At 32.1% G+C, this 21,049-nt stretch overlaps 1 protein-coding gene across 1 annotated transcript in view; it reads left to right on the plus strand.

Moving 5' to 3' along the window:
• The window catches only part of ADAMTS6 (ADAM metallopeptidase with thrombospondin type 1 motif 6), a 254,223-nt gene that overhangs the window by 129,319 nt on the left and 103,855 nt on the right, over positions 1-21,049 (plus strand). Inside the window, exons 9-10 of the mRNA XM_015245058.3 lie at positions 5,057-5,203; positions 13,299-13,440. Of these exons, the coding sequence (XP_015100544.1) occupies positions 5,057-5,203; positions 13,299-13,440 (289 nt within the window). The remainder of the gene's footprint in view (positions 1-5,056; positions 5,204-13,298; positions 13,441-21,049) is intronic.

The following is a 21,049-nucleotide window of genomic DNA, read 5'->3' on the forward strand; positions in this document are numbered from 1 at the left end:
ATTCAGCACAGCAAGCAGCATGAGCATCAGCATATTTATTTTGGTTCCTTTTGGCCTCAAATCTCATGTAGGCAATACAATACGGTTTGGATAAATGCCACACATGCAGTGGGTTTGCATCAAAGCTGAGAAACACTGAGCTTGGGCAATCTACTACTTTCATAGCAAGTAGTAAGTAAATCTACTCTTGTCCAGGAGGAGATGTTACCTCATTTCTCAGAGTTATCTGGAGGAATGGCCTGGGTTAACAGCAGAGCTTGCAGGACTTGGCATGCTCAGCAAAACGTGGGAAAATCACAAGAGGCCTAAGGAAGACTGTCTCTCCCAATCTCCCTCTCTCTCTTAAGTCCTCCACAAGTGAGAATCATTACCTGATCTGAAATGTTTTCTTAAATACATAAAACGAACCATGGAAGTATTCTCTTGTTACCACTGTTCACTTATCTCGGTGGACCCCAGGTTTACCAAACTCTCTTTTATTCTTTCTTTTTTAATTATTATTTTTGAAACTCAAGAGTAGAGACTTAGGAGTTTATATTACATTTAGCATCTATCTATTTATGTATCTATCAGACATCTTTATCTTCATCTATCTATCCATCCTTTGTTCTTGGTGCAACGTCACTATCAGTCCCAGCAAGGAACCTTCTTGTTTAACATGTGTGTGTGTATATATTTTATTTTTTCATTTATTTAATTTCTATATTCCCATTCCCTACTTCCATGTCTTCCCTCCCAGATAGTTCATTTAATAAATATGATATTTATATTTGAATTCATATGTATCCTTGCAAAAAATTGCAGGTTGTTTGTATATATATGTGTTTATTTGTTCACTTTTTAAGTTTTGAGACTTACGGAAAATTTGGCATAGTAGACAGATTTCCTATGTGCACTTGACTCAGATTAAAAAATTGTTACTATTTTGCAACATTTCTTTGTCTCTTTTAGTATGTGTACATGTATTTTTTTCCTGAACTATTTGGAAGTTGTAGACATACCTCTTATCCCTTATTTTCAGCATCTGTTTCCTAAGAAGAGAAGATAATCTCTTACATAACCTCGGTACAATTATCAAATTAGAAAATTTAACATTGATATACTACTATTATCCAATATACAGGCCATCTTTACATTTCCTAAGTTGTCCTAGCAATGTTCTTTTTAACCTCCCTCCCCCTCAATTCCAGTTCCCATTGTATTTGGTTATAGCCCTTCAGTCTTTAATCTGGAACAATTCCTTGGCCTTTCTTTGTTGTTAATGTGTATGTAATTTTTGTTTACATGTGTGATCTACTGCTATAAATCTTGTTCCTTTTCTTAATTTTTTGTTCACAGTTTTTAAGATCTAACTGTATTTATACATGGACATACATCTTGTCTGCTGCTTCCAACTTCTGCTTAGTATTTCATAATAACACATCTGCCAAAGTTTTCTTACCTATTCCCCGGTGTCAAACACCTAGACTGTCTTCAACTCTTTGCTATCATAAACAATCCTGTCATGAACATCCCCATACATGTTCCCTCTGGGAATGTTACTGGGATATCTCTCCAAGAATAGGATTGCTGGGTCATGGTGTATCTCCCATTTAATTTAACCAAATACTGCTGAATTGTGCTCTGAAACAGCTGCCTGACCACACTAGAACTGTTGTGTACTAAGATTACAGTTTCTCTACACCACTGCCAACACCTAGTCTTAGGTAGCATTGTAATTTTCCAGTATGATGGTTTTAAAGTGGACTCTTGTTTATTTTCTCTGACCACTAGTAAGTTTCACTTTTTTTGCCAAACTCTTCACTGATTGAGTTATCTGAGGAAGGAACTTATCTTTAAAATATATGTATATATATATACTCCAACCTAGTTGGCCTACTATAGGGATCTTTTGAAGCTGATGTCGTGAATGGTAGTTGTAAACTCCCATTTCACTATGTGTTACTGTCAGTGAACTAATTGACATTGGTTAGGTTATTTCTTGGATTTCTTATGTTTTATATATAAGCTGCAAATGTATACATTCTTTTAGACAGCTGAAACCTAAATCCTTATGACAGCTATCTGCATCTGACACCTAAACTATAAAGATTACAAGTATAAATAGAATTTAAGATTTCCTCCTTCAAATACTTGAGTTCATTAGTTTTCAAATCTTTTCTCTCATGTACTTCTGAAAGAATTTTTAAAAACTATATACCCTATTACTTATTTTTCAGTTGAGGTCCAAAATTTTTTATCTTATGCCTAAGTAATTTCAAAGGCTGGAACTTTGCAAAAGTTTGTATGTAAATAAAAACCTCCTTTAAGTATGCCTGAGCAAATCTAATTGCCATAGCAATTTGGTAACTGTCATCATGCATTTAAAAATTACACAAACAGGTTCTTCTTTTATAGTTAAAATTTACATCTTTTTCCTCCTTCTTTAATTCAATATGTATGTACCTCTTTCCCTCCAGGAATATTAATCTTAATGTATATTTTAATATTTCTTAATATATTTTAAATGTTTTATGCTTAAAATTATTTTAATTATATCAAATATCACTATAACAAAAATATTTAAATTGCAGTTGCATTTTTAAAATTTCCTGTGATCATAAAAAATTTTTTTTCTGGATCATATGTTCATTACATTATAATCATTAGTTAATGAATGATCAGAAGAGCATGTAATATTACAAATTTTAATACACAATTAAAGTTTTTGTTAGAACATGTATATTTAGATGTATGTTTTCAATTTTTGCAGTTATCTCTGTATTGCTAGAATGAGGCAGAATTTTAGCACCAATTTGATTTATTTTGTTCCTATAGATGTGAATGCTAAGAAAATTTATTCACATAAATAAATAGATAGATGGAAGAAGTTTATTATAGAAATATCGCTCAGTTCTTTGAACTCCTTTTGAATTATTTGTCCAAATATAACCATTATGATCTTCCATCAGAATTTGTAACAACCTATTGGTTATTAATTTGACTATGCCCTCTTGTAAACTTGGTGAAAGCAAGAAACTACATTTGTTATTCAATCATTAAAGCCATTCTTTTTCTCATCCTGACTCCAAATGTTTCCAATTGCTTTTTTCCTTAACACCCATATTCTTATATCCCAAGGCAATGAACTATTATAAAATTATGGATGGGGGAAAAATAAGTTTTTCTTTTGTAAGATGGGAGAAATATGATTTCAAAAAGAAAAGCTTTTCTTTTTTTAGAAAAGAATACATAAGGAAGTTGAGGATCTCAAAAATGATTTTCTTAAAGCCATCTGTGCCTGCGTACACCTATCTTAACATGCCTCAGGGATATGTATGAGACTGCTGATAAAAGGAAATAATATTCTTAAAACTATCATCATTTGAAAAGAATCATAGCAGTATTCATACAGTAACATTAACTTTTGAGAGAAATATAGAATATTGTTTATTGAATTATAAATTTACAGTAAGGAGCTTTTTCTGTAAATATGTAGCTGATTGTTTTGACAGAATATGGGTCTAATTCAGCAAACAGTGAACTCCACCACTGTGTTCCTAGAAGACCCTTCAGAGATGTTGATTTTAGTATATTTATGTCAAACAGGAGAAGACTAAGTATTGATGTTCTTGGGAAGTTATTTGGTATTTTAATCTAGGAGGTCTCATATACTTCTCTTCCTTTGCTTATATTAGTTCCCACACCTGAATTACTAGTTCCTTCTCCCTGCTCCCCATATATGGATATATCATGTATCTTTTTTATAGCTCTTTAGTATTGTATTTATGTAGGCCAATTCATTCAGTTTCCTGAACATGTCTCAAATCTAATCCCACTTCTCTATCTAGTGCCCTAGTCCAGACTTACATCATTTCACAATTGGTTATCATCTTCTATCTGTGCTCCCTGGCTCCATTCTCTTTCCACTCCAGTGTCTCCAACACAGAATTACTATAATGACCTGTCTAAAATACAGATCAGTTCCATGTAAGTCAGGTACTCTTACTCTTGCTGAAAAATCATCGAAGTCTGTACACTGCCAAAAGTATTAGTATTTATTTGCATTTATTATCTTGTACTTATCTGTTCTCAACTATCCTTCCAAATTTTCCTCCAGCAACTATCCTTATCTATTTTATCCTCATGTCACATAAATTACTTATTTCTCTGAGCACCTATCATGGTGCATTTATTAGAATGACACAGTGGAGACAATAGTGATGTTTTTAAAGTGATTTTCAACCTAAACTTTGGCTTCTTGTGAAGGAAAGCTGTAATTTATTCATATGCAGTAGGTGTATCCTTTACAGAAAAATTTTGTAATTTGTCATTGAGATATGTTTTCAGATCACATTGATAGTACTAAGCACAGCTACAGGACACAGGAAAAAAATTACAAAGAAAAGCTTTGAAAAACCAAGGGAGACTGTGGTAGAGAAAGGGATTGTGTGATACATAATTCTTAAATGTATCAAGATTTTTTTCAAAAGGTGTTTTGTAAACATATATACACACAAACATAAATTACATATGTATTTAATTCTTCTTTACCCATATTAATAAAAGAACTGTGTTTGCCCTTTAACTTAGAACTCTGTGAATCGTTAACTATCTTTTCATTATTCCCTTTTGGAGTCAGCATAGGGAGGTAGCTTGAACTCTAGCATGTTAAAGGTAGATTCTACTAAGAATTTCAGCACTTACTAGCTGTATGATCTTGGACAGGTCAATTGTCTTTACTAAATCCCAGTTTTTCTCATCTGTAAGTTGAGAATTAATGTGAATCCCCTGTCTGTTCAAGGAGAGATTGTATCATATGAGATAATATGTGAGAGTATATGATACATTTAAAGAGAGTTAGAAATATATTGCATCATTAAATTATTCCTTAGTCTCTTTAACTTTAATCCTATATTTCCTTAGAGGATCTGGTCCATCCTGATGGAAGCCATATGTTGATAAGGCTAATAAATGATCAAATAAGAAAATAAAGGATGTATTGAGGGTTTATTTGTTTTACTTTTTTCTAATTTTTTTCTTTTATGTTTCTTATGTTTATTCCTTGTTAAAACAGTTTTGGTATGAACCATGATGGAATTGGAAATTCTTGTGGGACGAAAGGTCATGAAGCAGCAAAACTTATGGCAGCTCACATTACTGCAAATACCAATCCTTTTTCCTGGTCTGCCTGCAGTCGAGACTATATCACCAGCTTTCTAGAGTAAGTAATCTCTGGAGAGTGATGATGAATTGCTCCAGAAGCAAGCCACTGATAGAAGCCTAGTATGTAGTGCTTTAAACTTTGCATAATGAGTAAGTTTTATAGGGTCCAGTGATATTTCAGGCTGTTCCCAAAATATTTTAATATATCATTGTGGCAAAGGTTTTCCTTCATACTCAAACAGAACACAAACTGAACAGATTAGAGGAACTGGAGCTAGGTTATAAGAGGGGTTGATGATGTGAGTGTTAGAAATGTTCAATAAATGGGAAGCAATGTCATAAGAATTTAGATTTACATAATTTAATAAATAGAGCATAAGCCAAACTTTAATTCAGTGATTGCATATTTCATTTTGTTGTTAAAAAACTGAGTTCTATAGGAAGGCCAAAGTATCTAATAGTAACAAACAACAACAACAAAAAAATCAAACACCCAGGAAATGAACATGAGAAAATGAAAATTTGTCTTTGAAAATTTATTAAGTGACTAATCTTTTCTACAGTTTGGGAACTTCTTTGCTGGTCCCATAATCTATATTCCAAGCATCTGGTTGTTTAAATATGAAGAATATAAATTAGCTCAGATATAACTATGTTTAGGAAAGCAGATGTTCTTCCACTTCTCACCTGCATAGCATAGGGCTTCAGGATTGAACTTCAGAAACTGGTCGACTTATGTCACACTTTCTAACTGTGTGACATATAACTTTACCTTTCTAATCATCAGTGACTCCATTTGTTAAATGAGTTTAGGTAATAATACACACATTATCTGGTTGTTATATAACTAATTATGTGTAATGCTATAATTTATAAAAAACACTTAATAGACATTTCATTAAATGGTAAATATTATTATTTTAAATAGTATCAAGGTTTCAAGCTTTATTACTCTATCATTACCTTCAGCTGTTTTGTGCCATTTTTTTCTTGGGGAGAAGAGATGAAATACTCTGTGAAAAAGTGAGTTATATATAAACAGGTGAGCAACAGAAGTTCTCTTTAAAAATTGTCTTTGTTCAAGTTCACCTTAACATGATTGTAATGTAAAATTTTAAAAATTCAGATAGGTTATATAGTATAACATTATTCACTAAAATTCTGGTTTATATCTGCTAATAGCCAGATCGTATTCTGAAAACTTATAATTACATATTTTTAAAAGCCCCAAGCAAGAGATTTTAAATTACCTAGCACAAATGCTTTGCTCAAAGATCAAAAGATAAATGTTTAAAATGGGCTCGTTTGAATTAATTACTGTATTAGTGAAACTGAAGGAATTTGAAATTTATTTTAGGATGTAACTCTTCTGAATAACCATACTATAACCAACAACTTTTGATCTTAGTAATAGATAAATTATAACACTGTACTTGATTAGTGCCAAAACTGAGTGAAGGGCTGTTAAGATAGATAGACCACAGAGAATTTGTTTGACATCTTTTGGTAGTTTTTAACACAAAGCACTAGCAATATCATTTTCTAATATGTTTTTAACATGATCATATTACTTAAATTTTAAACATTGTTGAAGATCTGCTCTCCCCAGAAGTCAAGCCAGATCTGGAATTTCTCCCTTGACTTGGCTCATGTTTTTATAATGGAATCTTAGTGTCCATCATATGCATGCTCAGTACTTCTGCGCATTTTCAAAGGCTTTCCTCCTTTTTTTTTTTTTTTCCAAGTACCATTTCTCTCTCCTCTGTCCTATTTGTTAGGACTGTCTCTGTATACTGTGTACTAGGACAAACTGTGATCTCTTGCCAGACCCTGCCTAGTTGAAACAGTATTATTAAGACCATTAAAACACTCCAAAGGGGAATCCCTAAATTGCTGATAAAATACAGTTAAGAAATCACCACTGGTTTGGTGAGAGATGTAAAATTATTACTAGTTGCAATAAACTGTTCCGTTGAATTAATTGAAAGAATTAATCCAAAAAGCATTATGTAAGCCTTATTGCCTCTTTGCATTTTCTACGTGTAAGCATGATTAGTGTTGACAGGGTTCTAATGGGCTTATTTATCCGGTATTTTATCAAAATGTTTCTCTTGTGTGTCCTCCTGGGAATGCTCATAAAGTTAAAACAATTAGTAAAAGATAGATGTGAAAGACAATGGGTAGAGATTTGGGAGAAGATTGGGTATTTTTCCCCCCTCTCTAATAGAAAACTAAACAACTTTGATTATAATCTGACCAAGCAATAAAAGTTTTTTAAACACAAGGCCCTTTAAAAAGGTCAGTTCACTGGAGCACAAAGACATAATAGTAATTTTCTTGTATTTCTTTGTTCCTTTTTCTTAATGCAGTGGACTTAATTGCTTTAACAGCTATGTGTGATATTTTTAAAAACCCTGTGATATTTTGATCAGGATTGAGGTTACATTTATGTTTTATAGTTGGCTCAAAAAGACTCATAACATTTTATTCTAGTTTCTCTTCTCAAGAAAAAAGAAATCTTGAAAGATGAATTGTTTAGGAACTGCAGCCCAGCCAACAAAATGCATACTTTTCTCTACTTAGTGACTGTATACGCCAGAGATGATGGTGGATTTTAACAATGAGTTTCCTATGATTTATAGAGATTCACTATTCACTATGTTCAACTGAAAACAATTCCATGGCCTTTAAATGCCAATAGAGTAAAAAGTCTCTCATGTCATTCTGAAACACTAGGTGCTATTGATCAGTCAGGAGATGGTGTTTACCAACTCCCAATATTTTTTTTCAGATTTCTTAAACTCGGTGATTCAATAAGTGGTTCATGAATCGCCCCGAAGCCGTCCTGATTAAATAATAAAGAACCCATTTCCGTTTAAATGGACGTGTTATGCCAGCTTCTGATGTTTTCGACGACGGCTTTGCAGGTAGTGTCCTTCCTATCTGCCTGCGGGACTTACTTATTTATTATTTATTTATTTAGAAATTATAGAAAGATGAACCTGGTATGATGGCTCACACTCACTGATGTCTATGGGCTAATTTACCAGGCAGTGGAAGGCAGCCAGAAGTAATGTAGGCCAGTTTTTCATACATTTTCCACCACTTAGTGGTAGTACAGAGTAATTTCATATAGTCTTCAAAAATTCTGGGGCCTCTGTGAATCAACTCTTGTTCTATTTAAATTAAAGTCTGTTAAATTGTTTGAACTGTCAGAGATCTATAGCAAAATTTCCTGCAGTTCCAAATTAAATACAGATTAGCTATTTTCACAGATAGAATGGATGCTAAAAAGAGACAGTTATAGTTGATGATGAACTAGGAAGAAAGGTGAGCGTAGAATTCAAAAGAAGTGATAAAAGATGAACAGGATTACCAAGACACTAACAGATCCTCTGTAGCAATTACCTTTGAAGATCAATATCGATAATCTATTAGAAAACATTTTATAGATGAGGTTGCCTTTTTTATGGGGAACCCAAGAAACAGCTTAGCAGAACAGATTTCTCCTCCTTCTATTATGTGATATGTTTTGGGGACTTCACTCTAACCATAAATATTTTTGGTAGGTTGTAATTACATATGGAGAAAAAGAGCATAACTTAGTAAACATTATCAGTATAGTGTTTGTGTATTGAAAGCCTCAAGTTGAATTGTATTCAGGTACACAGAGGGCAAGAGAGAAAGGTCTGACTTAGAATGACTCATTTTAGAAGGTAATATATTATTAGTTTTGTAAAGATTGATGGAGCAGTTTATGAGAATGTAGACACTTGATTTGCCATAGATAATACAACATAGTTCATTTTTACTTAATTTAGATATATTAGCACAATTTTGTGGGAAAAAGTAGGAGATAGTATTATCTATTAACTTTTTGTTGTTGTTGTTAAGAGACTGTTAAGATATGTACAAGGTTATATAGAAAGATTTATTTCTTAAATTGACCTACTGTGTTGTAGACTAAAGGTCTATACTTTATAGTATAATTGTTTAAGTGAAAAATAAATCTTAAATTACAATTAGGAGTACATCTGTATGTATTCTGGAAACAAAGCCAAGAGAGCATATTTTACATAGAGATCTGTAAATTTTAGTTGAAGACTCAATTCTGGCGCATGTTCCTATTTTCAAGGCTAATTTTTGAGCTATGTAAATAAGAATTTTCTAAATTAGAAGTAGAATACATAAAATATGACTTTGCTATCATGCTGCAAAGATTTCTGGAAATGTAAATATACTTTGATTTACTGAGAATATAATCGAGGGAAACACATATTCTTAAACTAATATACATCTTTTTGCCTTGTCTTAGAAGTGTAAACAAAAGTAGAGTGTATTAATTCAGTAATTATCTATATTGCTGTAGGTATTAACTAGGATTGGGCTTTTAGTTGTGAAACATATGCTGCCAAGGAAATAATCATACTTCCACTTTTTGTATATACAGTTTTCCACAGGACAAGTATATCTATGCCTAACAATAGTAAGTTGTAATAGCATCTCATAGATGGAAACTACAGTGTTTATCATTTCATTTATTAATGAGTGAGGTTTATGATTTCTGAGTGAAAAAATTCACATATTATACAAACCAGCTATGCTTAAAAGTGGCATTTAATGAGAAAATTCAAGAAGACCTATATATAATATTACCCCAATTATTTTTAAAATAGTAGCATAAATAACACTAGGCTCAGCATCATAAGAATTGTATACTTGTATTGATTGACTAGAAACCTAGATTAAATAAAAATTACCCATAGATTCCATTTTGTTAAAAGAAAACAATTGTAAAATAAAAGACAATACCTTATATCTAATATTTTTGAGAAAAGAAAAGCATTTGTACCAGAAGACTATACAAAAATGTTTATATCAGCATAATTTGCAATTTCCAGAAATTAGAAATAATTTGCATGTTCATTAATAGAAGAATGAATAAATAACTGTGGCACAGTCTTAAATGGAACATCAAAGGACAGTATAAATAAACAGCTAACAGTTATTCTCATTAACATGGGTATATCTCACACTCATAGTAGTGAGCAAAATAATGTCAAAAAAAAAAACCTTTCAGCATGTCTCCTTTATATAGAGTCCAAAAACAAGCAGATAATTACTAAGAAGACCAAGGGAATTATTATTTAAAAAATCATAATATTAGTTACTTCTTGAAGAGATAGAAAGGGATGTGATTGGGGTATGCACTTAGAAATTTTCTAAGGGAAAAAAACAAAGAAAAGCACTTCGAGGGTTAAATATATATTTCTTGGATTCATGTCCTCAACCTTCTATACGTATATCTGTGATATTTCATAATGGTAAATAATGATGCAGAGGCATGAGAATATCTGGAATTATCTTCTAAGAGTTAATTAATAGTTGTGATCTATAGATCTAACTTACATGAAAGTAGCAGGAAAGTAGCAAATTTAATAACATTATGGGGAAAGTATTTTTGTAGCTTAACCCTCAGTTAAGAATTAAAGTATGAAAATTGCCTCACTCCTCCACCCCAAACACTTTAATCAAAGTTTTTACTGTACATAATGTATATGGTTACTGGGAGGAAATAGGTAGTACATTTTCTACCCAAAATGTAGAACCAATTTACATCAGCCTTGCAAATATCCCATACTTGCTTTCCCAGAGCCAATACTAGTAGGTAAGTCACTTGCAAACATTGGTAATTTGTACAGATACAACCAAATCCATTTTAAAAGGTCTTTGTTGATGCCATATTCCTAAATATGTATTCATTAGTTAAAGATCTATATGATTTTTCACTTACATTGTATTTCATGTAGTGTTTTATTCTATAAAAATATACTGGAAAAGAGAATGAGACGTTTCTAGATATTTAATTAGACCACATTAATACAAAGCAATAGGTACTTCCAAAGAATTGAGACACAAATCACTTTTGAGATAAACTTTCTTAGAAAAATTTGTCCACAGGTGACCACAGTGCATGGCATTCTTTGTTGTCTGAAGTTTCCTGCAATGGTCATCTGATTTGATATTTTTTAAGGATCATGAACCATGACTTGAAGACCACTAATGCCTGGAAACAAGAACTTTAAATGAAGTAATTATTGTTGCTTCCTCCTAAGTTAAGCCAATTTTCAGTTTGCTACAAGAAAGAACTTTTGCCTCAGTGTATCTGTTCTTAAACTTTTTTGAGGTCCACATATTTCTAAATTTTTAGGTTAATTTTCTGTATTCCTAAAAGTAATTGTGTCTAATAATTTTTAATCGACTTTGAGTTGGTGCCACTTAGTTGAATATATCTTATACTTTCTTTTGTTACTCTTTGGACAGATATTCTGCCTATAGGATTCTGTGCTTAAGTAATTCAGGAAATTTAAAATTCTCCCATTGATTTATAGTAGTGCTTAGCTTTATATTTTTTTGTTATATACTTAGCTCCCTTCATAGAAACTTTTATCATTTTTTTGTAGATAGAGGTAAAACTAATATTTCAGAAGGGAAATTAGGAAAGTAAACTACTAATGCAATGATCTCATAAATTCTTTTTTCATTATACTTTTCACATTGCCCTCTTTATCATTAACCTTAATATAGAATTTTGAATTTACTAGTAGAATTGCACTTGCCTAAAATTTGTATACCCATATGAAGATATTTTACATAATAAAATAGAACTTTCTAATTTAAAAATTCAACTAAAATAATTTTTCTTATTGAGTTACACATCAATTTCTAAAAGTACAGTAAGCAAAATAAAAAGCATTCTGTCATAAAATCTAGATAGCTGGGTAAAATAAAGTTGTTCTCTATTAGTTAGACACCTTGAGCAGGGACAAGTGAAATGATAATAGTCAATATAACATCTATCTATTCAGTACATTTAATATTCCATCTGATTATTTTTATTGATTAAAAAATTAATCAAGAGGGACATGAATGAAAGAAAAAGGGCATAAATATTTTGTCCCTTGGGTCTTTGAATCTATCACCTTATTAATAGTATGGTTCAATTTTTAAAAGGTATGAATTTGCTACTGTGTAAATATATATTTTCATGTAACAAATTAACTTTTGCATTTTAAGGATATGATAAAATTTTAACTGCATATGAAACTCATTATTATGCATGGTTCTTTCTTACTTATCTATAAATGAAAATTTGTACTGTCCTAAATAATAGTTGAGGAACTTCTACTTGTGAAATTATTTTGCTTTGGCAAAGTGGATGGAAAAGATTTGGAAAAAAAAACACAAGTGCTGGCACAATTGACAGGAATGTTGGAAAAAATTTTTAAATGTTGGCATAGGAATTCTTTAAAAATTCTAACTTACTCACATGTGAAATGAAAGTAAAAAAGCATCTGTCCTATTTTATGCACACTGGCTAAATAAAAATGAACAATTATATTTAGCAAAGTATAAAGCTCTTTAAACTAAGGTATTCTGTCTGGCTTTTGGCGATCTTTATGTTATTTGTTCCACTGAATTAAAATATTATGTTTGAGTGCAAGCATACTTTGAAAAGCAGAAATTATAAAGAGAAGAGAACATTCTCTTTTCCAACTCTGATGACCCTAGATGAAATATGAAATATTTGAGAGACTAAACACTTCTAATATACTGGAGAGGAGAACTTTGGATCTTGGCCTCATCTATCATTCAGCCCATTTGTTATTGAAATATTTCAAGAACCTTTGGACATGTCTTACCAGAGTATCTATTGTTCTGCCCAAGATGGAAGTATATAGATTAGGTCTTTAAGGATTACAACCACAAATTTTTTTTCACATTTTGTGTTTTTGATTCTACTACCAGATGTGGTTATATTTTCACTGAAAACAAACAAGAAGCTGAGAGCAATATGAAAATGTTTTGATTCTTTAAGAAATTAGTTTAAATCAGTGTTTAAAGGCCAACATGACATTTTTAGGTTGTTTTGTGAGATTCTTTTATTGTGTCTTGGTGCTGGAAAAAACTATTGGAGCTCTTATTTAAATTTTAGTAAAGCAATTCTGTTTTGCCATATGTTTTTTTTTTGTAGAAAGTATTGTTTTTCATGCATCAATTATTAAAACAAAGAGCTTAACACATGGTTTCATAATTGTGATTGAAACAGTGCATAGTGTACCTAATTTCCTTTGATGCTTTATGTTGAACAGTTCAGGCCGTGGTACTTGCCTTGATAATGAGCCTCCCAAGCGTGACTTTCTTTATCCAGCTGTGGCCCCAGGTCAGGTATATGATGCTGATGAACAATGCCGTTTCCAGTATGGAGCAACATCCCGCCAATGTAAATATGGGGTAAGAAGTCCTAATCCTTATGTTTAATTATTTATATGTGTGGTTATGACACAGCTTTCAAGATGCAATTTTGATGAATGTACTCTGGTAACATCATTAACACAAATACGGCCTTTGACACTGCTCTTTTTCTGGTATCATTTATATAAAATTTATTATACAAATATTTACTTCTAAATGTTTGAGTAATCAAGTAAAACAAGTTTCAAATGTCTTGTGAAGGATGCAGGTAGAATTTTTAATGTTTCTAATTATTTCTTTTTTAAGTTCTGATTTTCTGATGCCAACTCTTTGTTTGTCTTAGAAATGTTATAATTTTGAAACCTCCCCCTACTCCCCGCCTTTTCTGGTACTCTAATAATTGGATTAAGGGCATTTTTAACATTGGCTAGGAGCCTTTAATTTATACTTTTAGTATTGAGTAATTTCAAGTTACTTTATCCACTGACCACATTCTAACGTAATAACTGAGTGGGGATAAGGTGACGTTAACCCAAATACAGAAACAAGGAAAAGTGCTATGGAAAAAAAATGAAGGTATTATAACTGACTCTTCTCATCTGCCTAAAAAAGTCTCAGTGTCTATCTCAGAAAATGTAAAAAAAGAAAAAAACAGTTCCATAGAGAAAGATTTCAGAGTCTAGTATAGAGAGATGTTCATAGTAGGTACACAGTATAAGCATGTTGAATGAAAGAGTCACATTTTAAAATGACAAGTTGTTTGTCAAAATAATTCAGATTTTAAAAAGTAAATTTAAGGCTTAGTTTCTATTTTTATGTAAATAGTGTGTTTAAGATCCCTTTTTAAAAATAATAACAATAAAAAGAATAAAGTTTTAAGGTAGTTAAGACCAAACAATATATACATTGTACTGTACCAGTTATTCATCTTGGGTGCAGTACAAAGGAAAGTGATGTTTTAAATAGCCCTTAGTGACAAGTATATTATTATTCCTGGTAGGGTTTGGCAGCACATTTTGTGCACTAGATTTAAAGATTGTGTGCAACCATCTGAAAATCTAGAGCTTTGAGTAAAACTTTGGCATTTCTTGTCTCTCTGTAAAGAGTCTTTACTTCTATTCTTGTTTCTGTATAGTTTTAGTTTCTTTTTTACCTTGGGTTGCTTTTTGCCTCAGAAAAAGTCAGTCAAACTTTAACCACAGTCTTTGATATACTTATAGCTTACTGAGTTGAAATTCATGATCAACTGAGTTTACAGATTTTCTGTTAGATTTATTCTTACCTATGGTCTCTCATTTCTTTGTTAGCAAGTAAAAAAGTTCATCTACATTTCAGTTTTTCTATGGGGAATTGGGTTTAACTCCACCGGTACATTTCCCTATTAGATAGTTTATATTATCAGTTTTGCAGGATCTCTGGATGTTTTTTTTCCTTCAGTAAATTAATTAAAAATTTGACCTGATTTTTCTGTCTCAATATCTGTATATCTCACTCATTTCAAACTAGCTGGTTTGAAGTGCAATAAATAATTGATAAACTGTACATTTTCATTCTATGATCCTTATGTGCAGTTTTTAGATTCTATTTTTGTGTTATGTTTATAAAGATTTTTACAATAGTTGTAAAATGAAATTAGAAAACTTGGGGAAAGATTTTAGCATCTTACAACCCTATACAATTTCATATATTTTATTATGAATTTTTTTGCATCTACAATCCTATATAATTTCATATTCTTTCTGGTGAATATTTTTCACTTTGATTTGTAACAAAATGGTTTCCTTAAACTTATGTACTATATGAAAATGCTTTTGCTACTTTTTTATAAAGTGCTATACATTACTAACAGTTTCTTGGGTCATAACAGATTCTTTATAACCACTCCCACCTCTTACGCTTGTGCCTGAAGAGTTGAGTTTACACAATTGATAGCGCAGACCAAAACTCGTGGGCTTTATCTGGATTATCCCTAAGGTTATAAATTATTCTAAATGGTACTTGAGAAAACAATAGTGGCTTTGGAGGTGAAAGTTCAGTCAGGTAAACAAATCATGCTTCAGATCATAGTTGAAGGGAAAAACAAACCAGTACTGATTTAGATAGCTACCTGAGTGTAGCATCCTGAGATGAACACTAAAATATAAGTAGTGGAGTTTTAAAAGAGCACGTAGCCTTTTATGGAGGAGATACTTCTGATGTTAAAGCATCATGAAATGATCCTCTTTCAACTATCAGGGAAGATTTTAAACAGTGATCTACAGGATGACCCATAACTGCAGCAGTGATCAGCATTCCATCTCTTCTACTTTGGTCCCCATGTGGTCATTGTGGGGATTAACAGTGATTACATCTGTAGTTATGAAAAATCTTGCCTGAATTCTTTGTAAGTACGTTCATTAATATACATTTTAGATACATTTGGAAATTTAATTTACCAATGGAACAGAATAGAGACCCAGAAATGAACCCATGCATAAATGATCTGATTTTCAACCAGGGTGCCAGGAATACAGAATGGAGAAAGGATAGTCTCTTTAGTAAATGGTGTTGGAAAAACTAGACCCTTATCTTACATCATATGCAAAAATTAACTCAAAGTGGATTAAAGACATAAATGTAAGACTCCAAACTAAAATACTCCTAGAAGAAAATGTAGGGGAAACGCTTTTTGATTTTAGTCATGGCAGTGATTTTTCAGATATGACTCTAAAAGCACAGGCAACAAAAGCAATTATAGACAAGTGGGACTACATCAAAATAAAAAGCTCTACACAGCAAAGAAGTAGTCAACAAAATGAAAGGGCAATTTATGGAATTTTGAAGAAATATTTGCAAACCATATACCTGATAAAAGGTTAATGTCCAAAATATATAAGGAACTTAGTAACAAAACCCTAGAAAACCCAATTTAAAAATGGACAAAGGAACTTAATAGACATTTCTCAAAAAAAGGCATACAAATGACCAACAAGTATATGTAAAGGTGCTAAATATCACTAATGGAAACAAAAGATAGCCAGTGTTGACAACAATGTGGAGAAAAGAGAACCCTTGTACACTTTTGGTAGGAATGTAAATTTGTGCAGCCACGGTGGAAAATAATATGGAGCTTTCTCCAGAAATTAAAAACAGAACTAGCATGTGATCCAGGAATCCTACTTCTGTGTATATGTTCAAAGGAATTGAAATCAGGATCTCCAAGAGTCATGTGTACTCTCATATTCATTGCAACATTATTCACGATAGTTAAGACATGGAAGCAACCTAAATGTTCAATGGCAGACAAATGAATAAGGGAAGTGTGGTATATACTTACAGTGGGATATTATTCAACCTTAAAAAAGGAAATCCTGCCATTTATTACAACATGGATGAACCTGAAGGACATTATGCTAAGTAAAATAAGGTAGACACAGAAGAACAAATACTACATGATACCATTTATATGAGGATGTTAAAAGAAGAGATTAGAGAAGTAGAGTGGTGGTTGCCAGGGTCTGGGCAAATGGGGAAATGAAGAGGTATTAGTCAAAATGTACAAAGTTCAGCTATGCAAGATGGTTAAATCCTGGACATCTATTGTACAGCACAGTGCCTATAGTAGACAAAACCATACTGCATATGTAAAAATTTGCTAAGAGAGTAGATCTTAAGTTAAATGTTCTCATCACACACTCAGAAATAATAATAATCAATAAAGAGGATGAGAGGAAACTTTTTGGAGGCGATGGATATGTTTATTGCATAGTTTGTGGTAATGGTTTCATATACATATCTCCAGACTCATCAAGTTGTATACATTAAATATGTGCAGCTTTTAGTATGTCAATCATACCTCAAGAAAGTTATTTTTAAAAGAAAGAGAGAGATGATTGTTCATCCACAGGTAGATTTAAGCCCCAGGACAAAACCAGAGAAATTTTTCAGACATGGCTTTGTTTGGCTTATGGGGAATTTTTATTATCTATGAAATTTGTCACTTTTCTGTTTACATAGACTTGAGTTAGCACATAATTGCTAGTATTTTGTACAATAGTTATTACTTAATCCAGTGTAGAATTGAGCAATGTTTCATCCATGGACCTTATATTCTGAACCATAAAGGGGAACACATGATCTAAGATGTGGTTCCATGGTAAAATGGAATGTCTCTTAACAGAATACTTTGAATAAAAGTCTGCTTGCCACTAATTATTACCTATGACCTCAAATTTACCACCAATAGATTTTACTCAGCCACTTTTTTTCAGTGGATAGCAGCTAACTTGTTCTTGTAAACTTCAGATAGCTAAAGAATATGACAAGCATGCAAAGTACCTGGCACATGGGAGACATTCAATAAATGTTTCCTTTTCCTCTATGAATATCTATGTCATCCATGTTAGCATTCCTACATAGCTGATATGCTAGTCATGCTTTAGAAGCAGCTGAGCCATCTGCACTTTGGGGAGCATATTAAGATACTCTAATGGTCACATTTTGACTCATTCTCATCCTTTAATTTCAGCTCAAATGCATTTCTCTTCAGACAGGCTTTCTGTCTGATCCGTCTGCAAAGGCTTCTCTCGGTTACTTACCTTTATGCTTTCAGTTAAAACATAAAGGGAATTATGCCTTTTATTTCTTCGTAACACTTATTGCAATCCATATCATTTCACTTGTTTGATTACTCGTCTAGTTAAGGCCTTCCCTAACAACCTTACCTAAAATTGTGCATGCTTGTGTGCACATAGGCACACACACACGCTCACTTTCTGTCATTTTTCCTTGCTTTATTTTTTTGTTACCATTATTACTTTGTAACATACTATATATTTTACTTGTTCATCTTGCTTACTGCCTGCTTTCCCGACTAGAATCAGTTTTCCTTAGGGGCAGAGATTTTTGCCTATTTCATTCACTGCTCTATCCTTAACACTTAGAACAGTGCCTGGCTCATAATAGGTGCTCAGTAAATATTTGTTGAGTGAATGAACTGATAATTATGAGAATGTAAGTTCCATGAGAGCAGGAATTCTACCTATTTGTTCATGGTTATTTATAAAGTAAGTAGCATAATACCTACCTCATAATAGGAGCTCAGAAAATATTTGGTGAATAAATGAGTGAGAAGAATTATCTGGTAAAGAGATAGTGGAGGGGTTAGGGTATAGCTCAGTGGTAGAGTGGGTGCCTAGCATGCACAAGGTCCTGGGTTCAATCCCCAGTACCACCATAAACAAACAACAAACCTGATTACCTTCCCCCACCAAGTAAAAAGAACCCTGACAAGAAAATATTGAAAGAAAAGAAAAGAAAAAAAGATAGTGAAGCAAGGACCTTTGTGAAGACCCTGAGGCTGTGTATTTGAAGAGCTGAGACTCTGAAAGCAAGCATCATATACATGATGCAAGAAAACACTAGGAGCCAAATCAGACTGCACTTTATAGGCCATGTGAAGAATTCTAGGTTTTTATCTTAAGAGCAGTGGGAAACTATGGAAGGATTTTTAATGAATGAGACCAAGAGAATTTATTGATGTGTGATCACAGAATTTTGAAGACACATTATCTTAAGAAACAAATATAATTTTATAATCTAGGAAAATCATATTGGGAAATTGGAGATTTTTGTAAAGTGATCTGTGTCCTCTTACCTCCCCTGTTCCCTTCCTCTCCAAACACACCCTACACAGAGTACTAAAGCATCTCTGCTCTGCCACTGATGATACTTCCTTGTGCGATGCCCTTGCTTTCCTGTATAAATTCAAATGTACTTTTTGTACTGGAGGGTACAGCTTCATAATTCTGAGATGAAATGAATGGAAGTGTTTATGTGTAGAAGTGTGTGGGCTTAATAATTTTGACTTTAAGATTGCAGAATTCCAGTATATTTTGGTGGAAATAGAACTTACAAAAAGAAAATATGACATAACTTTGGAGACTTTAAGACTTCTCATTCATTCTTAATCTTTCCAGGAGAAATGTATTTGTGGCAAGGTCTGTATTTTACTTACAGATCATTAAACTTTTTAATGTTTCTCTTCTGCATACCTCAATTAAGTGATTAATGATAGAATAATCTATAAATGGCTAAGTGTACCATATTTGCAAGACACTTTGTTATAAGAGACTTTTAGAATCTAATATTAGATATGAAAGGTCAAAGGGAATATATATTTCTATATAAAATTAGATTTATTAATTTATAGTAAGAAATATAGCCTCTCAGTTTATATTCAGTCAACTATACTAAAATTTGAACATTTTATTACCTAAGGAAATCTACTCAGTAGATCAGTTTATTATCAAAAGTTAATTTGGTAAACATAGAATTAAAATACAGGACAGCATAAATTATTTTTATTCACATGTTAATTAATGACTATAATAAGTATGCCATCAAGCTATGTCTGCCTGAAGTACAGCTCTTTGCATTCAGGGTAACTGACTTGAGATAAGATAAATTTGAGTTCTCTAATCAGGGTATTATCCCCTTAGAGAGTACTTAATAAAGACTGACCTATTTTTGTCTCTTAGACTCTAGTTTTTAATGTTTTTTGTGCTCACTCAGTTTTGTTTATTATTTTATCATTACCAATTAGATAAGATTCAAGTCATCATTCCAGTAAAAATATTTTATTAGTCTTCTTAGGGTACTGTTGGCTATCTATTTTTTTTAAGAGATGCAGATAACTTGGGAGAGGATAATAATGAAATACTTAGAAGTACATATAAGGGAAGTTTAAAGAAATTGAGTATGAGTAGCCTGTGAAAAAGAAAGCTAAATGTTGGCTTCAAAATCACTTTCAGACTTTGGAACATTTATTATGGTTTGACTGCTGGTAACAAATTGTTCTCCTTACCCACCAAAAGCATAAAAAAACACAATTGCCTTAATTTTTACAGCTGGAAGGCAGACTGTAGATTAGGTAGTAGAAAGAATTTCAAGTTGTTAAATATTGGAAGTTTGTACTCAGGGAGGTTGTAGAATCATTTTCCTTGAAGATTTTAAGATGGTGTAAATATTCTACAGTATGGTTTAATATGGGTTTAGGGAATAAAAGGCATGGGATTATTTTAACACATCAGTATACTTTTGGAGTCCAGACATATATATTTATCAGGCATATACTCGACAAGAAGTTGATTTGACTTTTTTTCCTTAAATTTCAAGCCAAAATCTTAAGTTCATAATCATTTATATTCTTAGAGATCAGTAGTTTTTACTCTGGGTTTGCTTCTTAGAAGTATTTTTTAAAAACCTTTTAATAATTTTTAACCCCTTCAAATTGATGATTAGTTATTTAATCTGAATTTCTAGATTAGTTTTTATTTATATATGTATTATATCTGTGTATATATAATACATATATAACAAAAATATGTATAAAACTTTTTTTTTTTGCCTTTCTAGGATCTCTTATACTTAAATTACCCACATAACAGGATTAACCTATTTAAAGCTGAAATAAGGGTACATTATTCTCTTTCTTCAGATGGCTACCCAACACCTGGAGCCAGGCCACAGGGTCACCATATGTTGGTTTTCAATTTTCCTTTGTGTGATACAATGATAAGTAACCTTTCTAATCACTGATGCTCCTTCTTGACCTCTTCAGTGCTCCGCTCTCCCCCTTGGCTGTCACGATCCTTTATTGCAAACAGCT

The sequence above is a fragment of the Vicugna pacos genome, chromosome 3 (genome assembly GCF_048564905.1).
Source record: "Vicugna pacos chromosome 3, VicPac4, whole genome shotgun sequence".
NCBI classification, from domain to species: domain Eukaryota; kingdom Metazoa; phylum Chordata; class Mammalia; order Artiodactyla; family Camelidae; genus Vicugna; species Vicugna pacos.